Genomic DNA, 16,749 nt, shown 5'->3' with positions numbered 1-16,749 from the left:
GAGAGGTCAATGTCTGGGGTTGGGGTTTGAGGAGTGGAGAGAAGAAGAAGAAGAAGAAGAAGAAGAAGAAGAAGAAGAAGAAGAGTAGTTTGGATTTGATATCCCGCCTTTCACTCCCCTTCAGGAATCTCAAAGCGGCTAACATTCTCCTTTCCCTTCCTCCCCCACAACAAACACTCTGTGAGGCGAGTGGGGCTGAGAGACTTCAGAGGAGTGGGACTGGCCCAAGGTCACCCAGCAGCTGCAGGTGGAGGAGCAGGGAATCGAACCCAGTTCCCCAGATTACGAGACTACCGCTCTTAACCACTACACCACACTGGAGAGGAAGAAGATGGGGCCAATCCTGCCTGGGGCTGAGCTACACCTGCCGGTAGGTGCCATTGTAGCTGAAGGGCTCCTCGGAGACGCAGGGCATGGGGTCGGCCGGGGTCCAGCGCTGGACATGCACCCCAGACCTGCCCCCAGGCTCAGAGGGGCGCACGATGACGGTGCGAAGCGAGGCCACAGAGGGGTCTTCGTCGAAGAAGTTGAAGGGTCGCAGGTAGAAGCCCACCACGTTGCCCGGCGTGGACGTGTTGGGGATGTCCTCCGAGTGGGGGATGTGGAGGAAGCCCACCGTCACCCAGGCCACCAGGTCCTGCCGGAGGGAGAACAATTAATAATAATAATAATAATTTGTTATTTATACCCTGCCCATCTGGCTGGGCTTCCCCAGCCACTCTGGGCGGCTTTCAACAAAATATTAAAATACAATAGTCCATCAAACATTGAAAGCTTCCCTAAACAGGGCTGCCTACAGATGTCTTCTAAAAGTCTGATAGTTGTTCATATGGTAGTTCCACAGGGCGGGTGCCACCACCGAGAAGGCCCTCTGCCTGGTTCCCTGTAATGTCACTTCTCGCAGTGAGGGAACCGTCAGAAGACCCTCAGAGCTGGACGGTGGTGGTGGAGACGCTTGTTCAAGTATACTGGACCGAGGCCGTTTAGGACAGTTTAGAGCATGAATCTGCCTGCCCTGGCCCTGGCCTGGATCTCTGTGTGTGCTCCCCCCAAAACCCCAAGTGAGCCGCCCTGCTGCCCCTCTTCCTGCCCCCCACGCCCAGGCCGCCCTCACCTGGTTCTCCAGGCTCTCATCGTTCTTGAGGAAGCTCTCAAAGCTGACCGTGGGGCTCCAGGGGTCGTTCTGGATGTAGAGGCTGCTGCTGGTGTCCTCGTTGTCGTGATGCTGGGTCACTGCTAAGGGGTACCTGCCGGAGGGACACGACCCCTCAGTCCCCGGGGCATGGGTGCCCCTGAGCCCACCCCATCCAAGAGAGGCCAACCCACACCCAGGCGCCCAACACCTCCTGCCCGCTGGATCGGGGTCAGCAAACTTTTTCACCAGGGGGCCGGTCCACTGTCCCTCAGACCTTGTGGGGGACTGAACTATACTGGGGGGGGGGTGAAGGGATGCCCCACAAATAACCCAGAGGTGCATTTTAAATGCAAGGACACATTCTACTCATGCAAAAACACGCTGATTCCTGGACCGTCCGCGGGCCGGATTGAGAAGGCGATTAGATTGAGAAGGCGATTAGGCCGGATCTGGCCCCCGGGTCTTAGTTTGCCTCCCCATGCGCTGGATCAAGGAGGCTCCCTTCTCCCCATCTGTTCCACAGGGGGGCAGGCTCCCTCGAAAGTGGGGGGCTCTCCTTTTGGAATGCCAGGAGGGGATTCTGAATGCCAGGAGGGGAGAGAGGCTCTCTGCAGGTTCCCCATTGGGGTATCTGGCCGGTCACAGGGAGAACAGGGGCTGGAGCAGATGGGCCCCCCTTGGCCTCATCCAGCAGGCTCTCCTTAGGTTCTTAAACCCACAGGCAAGCAGCAAGCTTCAATAAAATGTAATTTTGGGGGGGAATCAGACCACGCTGGATATTGGGATGTTAACCTGGAAGCCCCGTTTGCTATGTTAATTACTCAGTTTGGGGGGGACTACAAAATGCAGAATTTCCGGTCCAAATGGGCACAAAACAAGTACATACCTTTGGCACCAGTTTGGAGGAGATCTTAATTTTGGGGTTACAGGTTAATGAAGCTCAATCCTCTCGTACCTACGGGACCGCCCCTCCTGGTATGCCCCACAGAGAAACTTACGGTCTTCAAATAAAAACATCTTGAAGGTCCCAGGCCACAGAGAAGCTAGGCTGGCCTCAACTAGAGCCAGGACTTTCTCGGCCGTGGCTCCGATCTGGTGGAACACTCTGTCACAAGAGACCAGGGCCCTGCGGGACTTGACATCTTTCCGCAGGGCCTGCAAGACAAAGCTGTTCCACCAGGCCTTTGGCCAGGGCACAGCCTGACTCCCTCCCTCGGCAATCTTCGCGGAGCTCTGGCCCAATGGTTGCCAGTGGCTTGAATTAATTAATGTTATAATGAATGATTTTAGAGTGTTGTTTGTGCTGTACGTTTGTACTGTTTTATTGTTGCTAGCCGCCCTGAGCCCGGCTTCAGCTGGGGACGGCGGGATATAAATAAAATTTATTATTATTATTATTATTATTATTATTATTATTATTATTATTAATAATCCTGAATAGCTCCCTTGGTTAGAGAGTGGGGCTGATAATTCCAAGGTTGCAGGTTCCATCCTGATGTGGGGCAGCTGCATATTCCTGCCTTGCTGGGGGTTGGACTAGTTGACCCTCGGGGTCCCTTCCAACGCTAGAGTCCCATGATTCCATGAAGCAGGATCCCAGCGCCAGAGCAGCACCGTCCCCACGGGGCTGTCCAGCAGCTGCTCCTCGTGAGCAATTCCTGCCTCCCACCTGGCCCCAGTTTCCAGCCTTCTTTCTGGCCAGACCCCGATGGCGGGAGTGAAACCGTCCCGTCCACTCCAGAGAATCTCCAGGCGTGGGCGACCCGCCGCTCCCTTCGGCTGGGAAGAGGGGGGCTGCCCTCCCGCTCGGCGTCCCAGCTCACCTGCCTGCCCCGCCCGCCCCCACATGCCAGGGCTCACCTGCTCCAGGTGATGCCGCGCTCCTCCTGCCACCCGCGGGGCAGGACGCGGTCGGCGTGCGAGCTGAGCTGCAGGCGGTAGCTGCGCCGGTGGCCCCAGCGGTTGGGCTTCGCCGGGTTGCCGAAGAGCAGGTAGCGGGGCAGCGGCTTGCCGAAGGGGAAGGCGGCCTGGCGCTCACGGAGCCGCAGCTGAGGCTCCAGGCGCGGCTGCACCAGCGGCCGGCTCGGCTCCCAGGGCAGAGAGATGTTCTCCAGAGCCACGTCCAGCGTCTCGAAGCTGTTCTCCAGGCCTGCAGGGGGGAGAGCAGGGGGTCAGGAGAACCGGCAGGGGAGGGGGCCCTGAGGGTGCGGAGGGGGGGGCTCGCTAAGGCCAAGGAGGGCGCCTGCCCCAGGGTTCCTCCTCTGCCCCGAGGGGCCTGCAGTTTGCAGCGGGCCAGGAGAGCCGGCGGGGGCAGCTCCAGCAGCAGGAGGGAGGAAAAGGTTCCCCTCTCACAACAGGGGTTCCCCAAGGGGAAGCGGGAATCCTTGGGGGCGCTATGGGGCAGGGGGCGCTGCGGGTGCAAACGACCGGGCTTGGAAAAGCTGCAGTCGCTGAATGAAGCGCACCAATTTTGTTGAATTAGTTAAACTAATCAGTTTTTATCGGAGTTTGCGTAAATGTGCAATGAATTGTTTGCGTAAATGTGCAATGAATTTTATTACGTTGTGCCTTGCAGGGGGTTGGACTAGATGACCGTCGAGGTCCCTTCCAACTCTAGCATTCCCTGATTCTATGCTTATCTTCCTGAGATGGTTGCGCAGGCCAATATTCTGAATATAATGCTTTTCGTAGGGTAGGGGGCACGGGGAGTAAGTTGATGGAAGCAAGTGGGCGGCCCCCCTCCCAAAAAAATTGGTAACTGCTGCCCTACAAATTCAAGAAGCAGAGTTGGGGGGCGGGGAGACCCCTCTGCTCTGTTCTGCAGACCTTGCGATGGAGCCTCGAGAGTGACTGGGAGGCGGGGGGCGCAGCTGGCTCTGGCGCTTGGAGGCAGAGGCTGGGACCTCCCCCTTGCCTGCCTGCCTGCCTTCGAGCTCCTCTGCTGGGGGTCAAGGACGGGGCTTGGCCGCAGAGCCCCCTCCCCTCCCTGCTTGGCCTTCGAGAGTCCAGCGTTATCTCCCGGGGTTGCCTGAGGACAGAACGAGGCGCCTCTCGCCCCATGAGACTCTGGACCTGGGCGAGGGCGAAGAGAGCGGCCGGCGAGAACATCACACCCGCCCCCTCCCTTTCCCCGACCGGGGGCCCGCCTGGCTCTTCTTCAGACGTGACCCTGATGGCAAGGGATGCTCGACAGCAGAACGGGCACCCTTGGGAGGCGGCGGCGGGCTCTCCTTCGTGGGAGACCACCTGCGGAGGGTTCTGTGATTCCTGCATTGCAGGGGGCGGACGACATGACCCTGGGGGTCCCCCCTTCCGCCTCTACGATGCTGTAAAAGCAGCCACAGCTGCAAACAGGTGCAATTCCTCAGAGCTCGGCCTGTTCCGTAGCGGGGAAGGGGAAGGGGAGCGACTGAGGATGGACTGGGCTTAGGGCCTCCCCGACTCCCCCCGCGCCCCTTCCCGGGAGCAAGCGAGGGCCCCACCTGCGACGTCCAGGTCGACCTTGTAGTGCACCAGGTGCGTGTGGATGTTGCCCAGCAGGTGTTCTTGCAGGCGGTTCCCGTAGTGGAGCCCCTCGGGCGTGTAGAAGGAGGCATGCAGGTAGCCCGTGGCATGGACCTTGGTCTCCAGCACCCCGTTGGGGTAGAGCAGGAAATCCCAGATGTAGTCGTAGTTGTAGACGGTGGAGATGGTGCGCAGGACCAGCGCGGCGCCCTCGAGGCCCGCGTAGAAGTGGGAGCCACCACGGAAGTCGCTGTCGAAGTGGCGGCGCAGAGGGACCCCCGTGGGCAGCTCGAAGACGCAGAGGGCGCGCGGGAAGCGCACGGGGCCCGGGGCGTCGTACAGGTGGTGGGCGTCCAGGAAGGTGGCCCCCTCGGGGCAGTCGACGCCGGGCGCCAGCTCGTGCGTCACGGAGCCCATGCCCCAGCCCACGTCGATGTACTTGGTCTGCATGGTGGCCGGCGTGTTCCCCCCGTAGATGGCAATGGCTTCCTGCACGCTCACCTCGTAGGCCACGCGCTCCCCGTTGAAGCACACGTCGAAGAGCTGCAGCCCCGTGGACGAGCGCAGGCGGAAGGCCAGGCTCCAGCCGCTGTACTCCACCAGGTTGCCTTGCACCGAGTAGCGGCGGCCCTGCGGCTCGCACACCTTGGCGCCGTGCGCGTCCGTCGGGGGCCCCGCCGAGAAGCTCCCCCGCGGCACGAAGGTGGAGAAGAGGCTCTCATCCGGGTGCGGCGGCAGAGGCACGACGGGCACGGCGCCCGAGGCGTAGAGCTGGGCCAGCTCCTCGGCGCTGCTGAAGTAGCGCCCGTTGTACCACAGCTTCTGCACCTGCCAGAGGCTCGGGTCGAGCTCCCGGTGGTCGAGCAGGACCTCCAGCCCCACCGGGTGCAGGAAGAAGCCCTCCACGAAGCGCTGGAGGATCAGCCAGGTGCGGCGCTCGCCCGAGGCCAGGCCCCGCGGGGCCACCTCCGTCACGGTCAGGCACCGGTCGCCGCAGTCCCCAAAGCCGAAGCCCGAGGCGTCCAGCAGGAACTGCTGCAGCGGAGCCAGGCTCTCCGCCAGCCTCTGCGTAAGCAGCCCGAACTCCAGCTGTGACATCGGCCGCGCCGTGAAGGGCGCTGGCTTCCCCCAGGGCTGGTAGGAGGTGGGCGCAGGCAGGGGCCACACCACGTACTCGGTGACATTGGGCTGCGCCTCGGCCCCGAAGAAGACCACGGCTCTGGCCTGGCGTCGGGGGCGGCGCTCCCCGCACTCCAGGTACTGCAAGGCGTGCCCTTTCTTCGGGGTCAAGAGCTCCACCAGGAAGAGGCTGTTCTTGGCCAGGGAGGGTTCTGGATCCGCCTGGAGGCCCAGCTCGGGCCGGCCCAGCAGAAAGTCGCGGACGGCCCGCAGCTCCGCCGGAGTCAAGTCGGAGAAGATGGAGACCCCCTCGTGGCGCTGCGGGGGTTGGCCGGAGGCGGTCGCGGCCAGGAGGCCAAAGACGGCCAAAGCAGAGGACCACATCTCGCCCTGCGGGAGAAAGAGGGAGGCGTCAGAAAGGGGGGAGGCGTCACGCAAGTGGGGTCGGGGCAGGATCCGGGGGCCCAGACTTTCTCCAGAGTCTGACTCTGGAGTGCGGTCTAGTGGTTAAGAGCGGTGGACGCGTAATCTGGTGACCCGGGTTCGCTTCCCCGCTCCTCAACATGCAGCTGCTGGGTGACATTGGGCCAGTCACACTTCTCTGAAGTCTCTCAGCCCCACTCACCTCACAGAGTGTTTGTTGTGGGGGAGGAAGGGAAAGGAGAATGTTAGCCGCTTTGAGACTCCTTTGGATAGCGATAAAGCGGGATATCAAATCCAAACTCCTCTTCTTCTTCTTAGTCTTGGCTACTGATACGGAAAGGGGGGACATGCCTTCCTTCACCCTTCCGCCGGACACCAGAGGGTCCGAGGTGATGACCTCAAGGGCACCCAACCCCACGGGGACCCTTCAGCCCCACACCATTACACAAGCACCACACTCTACCCCAAGCCCCATAAATAAAGAGCCTTTTCCCTTTCCTACACCGATCCGCTATTACGGGTGAAATAAGCCCGAATTCTTATGCCTTTTCTCGCTCTATCTTTACTATGGGTCGACCGTACGAAGCTGAAATTCCCCATTCCTTTCAATGGCTGCGTTCTACCCAATCAGAACTATGCATTCGCCTTTGCAGAGCTAGCTCAGCGAGCCCCTGCACGCCTCATTTAACCTCTTGACAAGCTGCTGACGGCTCCCCGCTGGGAGAACAATGGAACCGAAACTCATAAAAGTGTCAAATCTTGCTACAATGTATCTATTTTGTTTCCGACTTCAATCACCAATATAAAATGGACTAAAAAGACTATAAATCTTCAGAAATTCGTATAAAATCAACCACAACTCCGATTTCCTTGCTTTTGGTGCCGATTGGCTCAGTCTCTTCAGGACTCCATGACACCTCCCCTGCCTCCATGATCCCTCGAGCGAGGTGTCAGGAAGACCCTAATCCGGTCAAATCGCTCTGCCAAGCCTTTCCTCCGGGGAATGCCAGGTGGCAGACTATGCATACATGGACCATTGTCTTCTCACCACCGGTACTCAGGGTGTGCTTATCTGCGCATATCTCCAGCTCTGCATATTCCCCCCTCCCTCCTCCATATGTTAATCTGTGTAACCCAACCTCTCCCTAATGTATTCATGATGTAACTATGATGTATTTTGCACTGTACCCTGGGACATGGAGGGAAGTTTTAAAAGTTCATGTCACCCCTTTCTCGCTGTTCAATCTCGCCTTGAACCTGTTGCGCAATAAACTTGGATCTTCTGCAGCTTGCTCCTGTCTCCGGCTGAGCTCATTTTTCTCCACAGGGACCCGCGGACTTAGTCCGACGAGCTGGGTGGCAGAGCAGCCTCACACCCAGATTTTACCGTAACACTACACTGAGTGGCAGCCGCAGCTCTCGGGGTCTCAAGTGTGGGAGATGGCAGTCCAGCAAGGATGTTCTTGCTACTTAGCAGAGACTCAGACCACAGAAAACGTAATTGATAGAGTCGGGTACATGTAACTGAACGACTGTAAGGAATCATAAAACCCACTGACAAATACCCCTTCCTCTTGGTTCATGTGGGAACCAATGACACTGCAAGCAATAGCCTCCAGAAGATCAAAAGAGACTACGAGGCTCTGGGCAGGAAATTGAAGCAATTAAATGCACAAATCGTCATCTCATCTGTCCTCCCAGTTGAACGACGTGGCCCAGGGAGAGAGGGGAAAATAGTGGAAGTGAACAGCTGGCTTCGCAAATGGTGTAAACAGGAACGGTTTGGATTCTTAGATCACTGACTGCAGTTTCTTGAAGATGGACTTCTGACAAGCGATGGGCTGCACCTCACAACGGTTGGGAGGAATGTTTTTGCCAAAAATCTCGGAAACCTCATCAGGAGGGCTTTAAACTGACTAATGTGGGGGAGGGAGACAGTGCTCCTGAAGGTAGGTGTCTATCAATTGATGAAGATGATCATCCAAATGTCATAGACTAAATGGAGCAAACAGCAAGCAGACCTAGTGGTGGGAGGAAAAAATCCTTAAATAAGAGACACGGGGGAATGATTAATGGACTTCAATGTCTGTACACTAATGTGCAAAGCATGGGAAATAAACAAGATGAGCTTGAGCTCTTGGTACAGCAAACTAAATATGACATAATAGGTGTCAGAGCTGGCTCCGGGTCCCAGCTCACCAAGGACCCACGCTAGCCGGTAGTACAGTATCAAAGTCTTTATTGAAGAATAGTCTCCATTTCCAAGTCTCAGCGTCCCAGCTCTACGTCTGGACTTTAGACCGGCGAAGCTCTGTCTGAGTCTCCGCCCCCTGTGCACCAGTTTAAGACTCTAATCTTACTCCACCTCTTCCTTCTCTCTCTCTTCCTCTGGGTCTTACTACCCCCCGGGGTCTCTTCCCTCCTGGACTCTTCTGACGCAGACGTTGACCCCTCTGACTCCTCCCCCTCTCTTCGGCGGGCTTTAGGACCTGGCTCCCTACCCGGGCTGCCCACCTTGCCGCCCTCCTGTACATTTGAACTTGGCGCGCGCGCGCGTTTAACTTTCCTGATGACCGTTTCCTCGCTCCCTGACGAGGGTGTGGCCACTCCTGCCTCACGTTCTCCCTCTGCCTGCGCGCTCCCTGATCCCGATGCCTTGGACTCCTCCCCCCTACTGCCCTCTGGGGGGGACGCTGGTCCGGATTTCCAGCTGCTACTCTCTGAGTCCCCTCTGGCCCCTTCTTCCCGAGGTGTCCCCCTGGGCACTCCCCTTGCCCTGACTATGGGGGCCCCTTTCTGTGAATCCTCCGAGTCACTGGAGAGACTCAGAGACCTCGGACTACTGTCGTAGCTGACATTTCCTTCGGACTCCTCCCCCTCGCTCTCCGTTTCCTCCCTCTCCTGTGACTTTGCTCCTGAACCCCTGACAATAGGCATCACTGAAACCTGGTGGGATAAGTCCCACGTTTGGAATGTAATAATGGAGGGATACAATCTATTTCAGAGAAACAGAACAGACAAGAAAGGAGGAGGAGTGGCGTTATATGTCAGGGATGTATATACCTGTGAAGAGATCCAAGATTTAGAACCTCAAAGCCAAAGTGAGAGCATTTGGGTCAAAATTAAGGGAGAGAAGAATAACAGTGACCTCATTGTGGGAGTTTACTATAGATCCCCAAGCCAAACGGAGGACATAGATGATGCCTTCCTGGAACAGATGGCCAAGCATGCAAAAGGAAGGGAGATAGTAGTAATGGGGGACTTCAATTACCCGGATATTTGTTGGATGTCAAACTCAGCCAAGAGCATAAGGTCAAACAGATTCCTCACTGGCCTTGCAGACAACTTCATTGTCCAGAAAGTGGGAGAAGCAACAAGAGGAATAGCCATTTTAGATCTGGTCCTAACCAATGTTGATGACCTGGTTAGTGGGGTAGAAGTGGAAGGATCATTAGGCGCGAGTGATCATGCTCTTCTGAAGTTTACTATACAGCGGAAAGGAGCAGCCAAGCATACTAGGACTCAATTTCTTGACTTTAAGAAAGCCGACTTCATAAAACTTAGGGAAGTGCTGGGTGAGATCCCATGGACAGTAATACTAAAAGGAAAGGGAGTTCATGATGGCTGGGAGTTTGTTAAGAGGGAGATAGTAAAAGCACAACTTCAGGCAATACCAATGAGACGGAAACATGGAAGGTGCCTAAAGAAGCCAGGGTGGCTATCTAAAGAACTTTTAACTGAGTTAAGATTAAAAAAGGATGTGTACAAAAAATGGAAAAGGGGGGAAACCACCAAAGAGGAATTCAAACAAATAGCCAGCACGTGTAGACACAAAGTCAGAAAAGCCAAAGCACAGAATGAACTCAGGCTTGCTAGAGAGGTTAAAAGCAACAAAAAAGGCTTTTATGGGTATGTTCGTAGCAAAAGGAAGAACAAAGAAACAGTGGGGTCACTCAGAGGAGAAGATGGTGAAATGCAAACAGGGGACACAGAAAGGGCTGAACTCCTCAATGCCTTCTTTGCCTCAGTCTTCTCTGATAAAGAAAACAATGCCCGACCTGAAGAATTTGGAGCAAAAGATTCAGCAGAGGAAACACAGCCCAGAATAACTAAGGAGATAGTACAAGAATACTTGGCTAGTTTAGATGTATTCAAGTCTCCAGGGCCAGATGAACTGCATCCAAGAGTATTAAAAGAACTGGCAGATGTGATCTCAGAACCACTGGCAGTCATCTTTGAGAATTCCTGGAGAACAGGCGAAGTCCCGGCAGACTGGAGGAGGGCAAATGTTGTCCCTATTTTCAAAAAGGGGAAAAGAGAGGACCCAAATAATTATCGCCCAGTCAGTCTGACATCAATACCAGGGAAGATTCTGGAGCAGATCATTAAGCAAACAGTCTGTGAGCACCTAGAAAGGAATGCTGTGATCACCAATAGTCAGCATGGATTTCTGAAAAATAAGTCATGTCAGACTAACCTGATCTCGTTTTTTGACAGAATTAGAAGCCTGGTAGATGAAGGGAACGCAGTGGATGTAGCCTACCTCGATTTCAGCAAGGCATTTGACAAGGTGCCCCATGATATTCTTGTAAAGAAGCTGGTAAAATGCGGTCTTGACTATGCTACCACTCAGTGGATTTGTAACTGGCTGACTGACCGAACCCAAAGGGTGCTCATCAATGGTTCCTCTTCATCCTGGAGAAGAGTGACTAGTGGGGTGCCACAGGGTTCTGTCTTGGGCCCGGTCTTATTCAACATCTTTATCAACGACTTGGATGATGGACTCAAGGGCATCCTGATCAAATTTGCAGATGACACCAAACTGGGAGGGGTGGCTAACACCCCAGAGGACAGGATCACACTTCAAAACGACCTTGACAGATTAGAGAACTGGGCCAAAACAAACAAGATGAATTTTAACAGGGGGAAATGTAAAGTATTGCACTTGGGCAAAAAAAAATGAGAGGCACAAATACAAGATGGGTGACACCTGGCTTGAGAGCAGTACATGTGAAAAGGATCTAGGAGTCTTGGTTGACCACAAACTTGACATGAGCCAACAGTGTGACGCGGCAGCTAAAAAAGCCAATGCAATTCTGGGCTGCATCAATAGGAGTATAGCATCTAGATCAAGGGAAGTAATAGTGCCACTGTATTCTGCTCTGGTCAGACCTCACCTGGAGTACTGTGTCCAGTTCTGGGCACCACAGTTCAAGAAGGACACTGACAAACTGGAACGTGTCCAGAGGAGGGCAACCAAAATGGTCAAAGGTCTGGAAACGATGCCTTATGAGGAACGGCTAAGGGAGCTGGGCATGTTTAGCCTGGAGAAGAGGAGGTTAAGGGGTGATATGATAGCCATGTTCAAATATATAAAATGATGTCACATAGAGGAGGGAGAAAGGTTGTTTTCTGCTGCTCCAGAGAAGCGGACACGGAGCAATGGATCCAAACTACAAGAAAGAAGATTCCACCTAAACATTAGGAAGAACTTCCTGACAGTAAGAGCTGTTCGACAGTGGAATTTGCTGCCAAGGAGTGTGGTGGAGTCTCCTTCTTTGGAGGTCTTTAAGCAGAGGCTTGATGACCATATGTCAGGAGTGCTCTGATGGTGTTTCCTGCTTGGCAGGGGGTTGGACTCGATGGCCCTTGTGGTCTCTTCCAACTCTATGATTCTATGATTCTATGAAAAGGGAGAGCCAGCTCGCATCCTAGCCGGCTTAATAGACGGCTTCACAACCTTCTTCAATTCTGCTGCTAAGGGGGGGGGGATGTGTTTAACGCTACTAAGCCCACAATGTGGGTGCCTGGAGGGATAAATTGAATTTGTATATCGTCTCCTACCTATTAAAACCTGCCCCGCATCAAGCAAGGGTCTTGCTCATCCCAAGTTGGAGATGCCCTTGCCGAGTGAACCCGGGATCTTCTTTCCGCGTGGAAGGCAGGGCCCTCCCATTTTTGTATTCCAGTTAATAATTAAATCAGCAAATCCTTTCCATCTTCCACTGCTTTCTATCATTTAGTTGTCTTAATTTATTTTAACCTTATTTTACCATCGAAAATCTTAAAGTTTATTTATACTTAAGTCCTTATCATATTTCTACTAAAGTCATATAATTTCATTCCACCATTTCCCAACATTTCTTAATTATGCTATATTACACTAAATAAGATTTTTAAAAAAATTCCCAATCTTTTTCCACCGTCTCTTCTCCCTGGTTTCGGATTTTGTCAGTCTTTTCTATCAGTTCCATATAGTCCATCAACCTGGCGCTCTTCTATCCGAGGCCCTTAACTCATCTCCCTGTCCTGTCTGGAGATTTCTTTTAATGCCAAAGATTAAGTCCCAAAGGGACTTCCGGGTTGGCGCTTCTGGTAATGGCGGATTTCCTCCGTTCAGGAGGAATCCGCTCCTTGGAAACCAGGGTCTGACCGCCATGGCGAGGTGGAGACCCACTAGAAACCACGGGAAGAAGAAGCCCGTGGACTTGGGATTCGGCAGGTACCTTTTGCGCCTCCCCTACTCGCGGGGAGACCCAGTTTCGGGGCTCCGGAGCGACCTGGGGTGAGTGGCGCAGTACATCGAATCAACCGCTACTTTCAAGGAGTGAAGCCGCATTGCTGTTGCCAGAAAGCGCCGACTTTTCCTGTGGACATTCGGACTCTAAGTAATTATTCGTAAGTAAACAGAAAATTGGATTATTTAAACATCATAATTTGGCATTTGAAACGTGAAGGTTTAAACAGGAAGTCCGCCTTCCGGTTTGTAAGCAGATCAAAGCAAAGACGTCGCAAGCTAAAGCCTGGGAAAAGTATTCTGTAAAATATTAAAATTTCACCATCTAAGATACCGAACCCCCCCTTGGAAGCAGGAGAAGAGGGGGGAATTCTTTGTGGACTGTTTAAACCTGCAGGAGAGTGAGGGAGACGAGATAAATCACCACTGTTTCGAGCCTGGGATCAGGCTGTCAAAAAGATTGACGATCTGAGAAAATTAATAACTGGGAATGGAATATATCCTGATGGACAGTTGAATAAGAGATATATATCCTTTTTATTGTTCTTTTGGCACTTAAAAAGGAGAAAAGTGGAATGGTAACTTTGTTATTCAATTTGGACTTGGAATTATAAGGACAGATACAAATAGAAATTGTTTCCTATAGAGGGAGCCTCTGAAACTGTTGCAACAGCGAAGTGGAACTTTCCACTAAAAACCAAGAATCGTGTGAAATAAGTGACCTCGGATAAGACCTTGGATAAGAATGGCAAAACAAGAAGCTCTAGTGAATGCCTTTTACAAAACAAATGCTCTGTTGGAACAACTACATGAGAAGATGGACTTGACGGTAAAGAAAATTGACAATTTGGGACAAAATGTAATTGATTTGGAACAGAAAGTGAACATTTTTACAGGAACTACTCGGGATGTGACTCAGGAACCCATTTTGAAATGGCAAGCTCTGGAGAAGAAGATGGAACAACTGCTTCTGTATCTCAAGAAACTCAAGTGGAGGTCTTGGCCCCACAGAAACAAATTGATGGACATAAGCTGAACTCAGAGGCGATGGAGCTTGAGAGCCAGATAAGGAGAGACGGTGCCCCGTTTGGACTGAGGAAGGGAAAATGGGCAGATTTTTGTATGGAGGGAGGCACTGAGGGAAAGATTGGAGATGCAGAGCCTTCCAGTCTCAAAGGGCCTTTGGAGTATGTCCTGGAACATCTTTTGGATTACAGCTTCGAATATGGAGTATGGGCCAACTTGTCGAGAATCTTTAACCCTTCCCTGCCTTGCATGCTGCCACCCCAAGTCTGGATCAGCCCCACCCCCGCTACTTGCGGTGGGAGAAATTCTCCCACTGGTGGCACCGCGAAGCAGAGCTGAGCAGTTCGGCCAGGCGCTTTGCTCGACAGGGAGGCTCCGCTTTGGGGCCGCCTCTTTTAGCAACCACCCCCCCCCCCGACGGAGCCGAGCGCAAGGCTTTGAGAAACCTCCTCCCCCGCTTTGCTGAATGTGAACTGCCTGGCAGCGCCACTTTGCAACGGGCCACGAAATATTTTTGGAGGGCCTGCCTGGCTCTTCGCTTTTTGCGGAACTCTGAAGTGCTATAGAAATAACAAATATATCCAGGAAGGGGTTTTTCCCCCCTGAGCACGTGCAGAGTGCCTTTTCCAGCATCTAGATCAAGGGAAGTTATAGTGCCACTGTATTCTGCTCTGGTCAGACCTCACCTGGAGTACTGTGTCCAGTTCTGGGCACCACAGTTCAAGAAGGACACTGACAAACTAGAACGTGTACAGAGGAGGGCAACCAAAATGGTCAAAGGCCTGGAAACAATGCCTTATGAGGATCGGCTAAGGGAGCTGGGCATGTTTAGCCTGGAGAAGAGGAGGTTAAGGGGGGATATGATAGCCATGTTCAAATATATAAAAGGATGCCACATAGAGGAGGGAGAAAGGTTGTTTTCTGCTGCTCCAGAGAAGCGGACACGGAGCAATGGATACAAACTACAAGAAAGAAGATTCCACCTAAACATTAGGAAGAACTTCCTGACAGTAAGAGCTGTTCGACAGTGGAATTTGCTGCCAAGGAGTGTGGTGGAGTCTCCTTCTTTGGAGGTCTTTAAGCAGAGGCTTGACAACCATATGTCAGGAGTGCTCTGATGGTGTTTCCTGCTTGGCAGGGGGTTGGACTCGATGACCCTTGTGGTCTCTTCCAACTCTATGATTCTATGATTCTATGATTCTATGATTCCTCAGCACTGAGTAATAGCTGGAAGTCTTTGAACCAGAAAACCCGTCTGCTTGCATCTCAGGAATGAGCCCCCTCTGGGACAGAAAACCACAAACTCCCGTGCCATGTGGGGCATCGTGGACTTGGCAGGAGGGAAGGTGCCCTCATTCCCTGGTCTCCTTCCTAAGGGAACCAGACAAATGCCCTCCCTGGAGCTTTGCCCTTCCTTTCCCCTCTGTGCTGCCCCCGGGGGGCACTTCTGGAGCAGGGGTGCAGCCCTGGCTCTGAGTTAGGATCCCTGGCGCCCCTTCCCTAGAGGTGCCCCTTACCTGTCCAGCTCCTGGGCTCTGCTCTCCTCTCAGGGCTGCTTAGGCTGGGTGCTCCGGCGGGCAGCCCTGAGTTATCATACCTGGGAGAAGGAGGGAGGGGCGGGGAAGGCTGGCCGAGAGAGGCAGCGATTGGCTGCTGCTGGGCAGTGGGTGGGGCTGAGTAGCAGGTGCCTGGAGGCGGGGGGGGGGGGCTGCTCCCAGAGCTCCTGGCAGCTGGCAGGGTGCAGGGCAGGCACACAGGCCTGGCAAAAAGGCTGCTCAAAAGTTCTTTTCAATGCCTCCTGTGATCCAGGGCTCAGGATCCACCCTGGAAAAATGTTTTGGACCTGAAAGGGGGCGAGGAGAAAAAGGAGAGCCCCCCCCCCTGCGAGGGTGGTCCGCAGCAGCAGCGGCAGCAGCAAGACTGTTGCCTGCCAGGGCAGCTGGGTCTTTTCTCTCCCCTGGTTTGGATCTTGCCCAGGAAGGTGGAGGGTCCCCTTCCTCAGGGGGCTCCTAGGAAAGGGCAGACGTCAGGGAAGAAGAGCATCATAGGGTCATAAAATCAAAGGGTCATCTAGTCCAACCCCCTGCAGTGCTGGAATCGTAACTCAAGAATCCCTGGCAGGGCCCCTGACTTGTTCAGGATGAGGTGGGTTCTCACCAAAGCAGGCTGCCCCCTCCGGCGGTGTGGATTTTGTCTTGGAGACAGACCACCAAATGGGAGGAGTCAACGCAGCAGCTCTGCATTTTCCCCCCTTTTGCCCGGACTGCCACTTTTGGAGGCTGAACCTCCACAGGGATACAACCTCACTCCTGCCACCAACTTGACCCCAGTACCAGATCCAAAAAAGAAAAAAACTAGCACTTTTACAGGTGCCACATCATACCCCTTCCACATTGCTATGAAACTGATGTTTCAGGGACATTGGTAAGAAACTGATGTTTCAGGTCTTCACTGGACTCTTTTTGCCACCTGCTAAAAAGACATTTGCTTAGACAAGCCTGCCCAGACATGTACAAATGGTGGCACATGTTTCAGTCTGTTTATTTACCCCCTGCCTGGCTTATTTACCACCATAAACAAGACGGGCCAAATGGCCTCTGCATGGAAAACGAGGGTCATTTCTCCGATTGGTAAGAAAGGAAAGATCCACAAAACTTTCAGCCAATCAGCTTGTTAGACATCACCTCAAAGCTATATGCATGATATCGCCTTCAAAAATTATTTGACTGGTTGCAAAACAATAACATTAATTATGAAGAACACATTGAATTCAAAGGAGGAAGCAGCACCATTGTTTAATGTTTTACATCAAACCATATGATAAGGAAATATACTAAGAACACTAAGAATAATTTTTATGTAGCCTTTGTTGATCTTTATCCTGCATTCAATATCAATTAAAGCAGACTGTGGAATAAATGTTAAATTGCCAACATTGACTGCAGACTTCTGCAACTGATCCAAGAACAGAAATGAGGGTCAGAGCAGGTCTCAATGGTGGGACGGCTGATGCTTTTAAAATGTC

The 16,749-nt window shown here is 53.1% G+C and overlaps 2 protein-coding genes across 2 annotated transcripts in view; both read right to left on the bottom strand.

Moving 5' to 3' along the window:
- Positions 1 to 16,749, bottom strand: part of LOC310660981 (protein HEG homolog 1-like) — a 194,351-nt gene that overhangs the window by 134,085 nt on the left and 43,517 nt on the right. The window lies entirely within an intron of this gene.
- On the bottom strand, positions 324 to 15,294 carry LOC310660876 (diamine oxidase [copper-containing]-like). The gene is made up of 5 exons (XM_083406324.1): positions 15,242 to 15,294; positions 4,618 to 6,148; positions 2,996 to 3,284; positions 1,115 to 1,247; positions 324 to 637 (listed from the first exon to the last, which is right to left on the bottom strand). Exons 2-5 carry the CDS (start codon positions 6,140 to 6,142, stop codon positions 359 to 361), a joined length of 2,226 nt encoding a protein of 741 aa, XP_083262450.1. The 5' UTR covers positions 6,143 to 6,148; positions 15,242 to 15,294; the 3' UTR covers positions 324 to 358.

The sequence above is a fragment of the Podarcis tiliguerta genome (genome assembly GCF_965153285.1).
Source record: "Podarcis tiliguerta genome assembly, chromosome: 12".
Lineage (NCBI taxonomy): Eukaryota > Metazoa > Chordata > Lepidosauria > Squamata > Lacertidae > Podarcis > Podarcis tiliguerta.
This window is presented reverse-complemented; position numbering and strand designations above follow the sequence as displayed.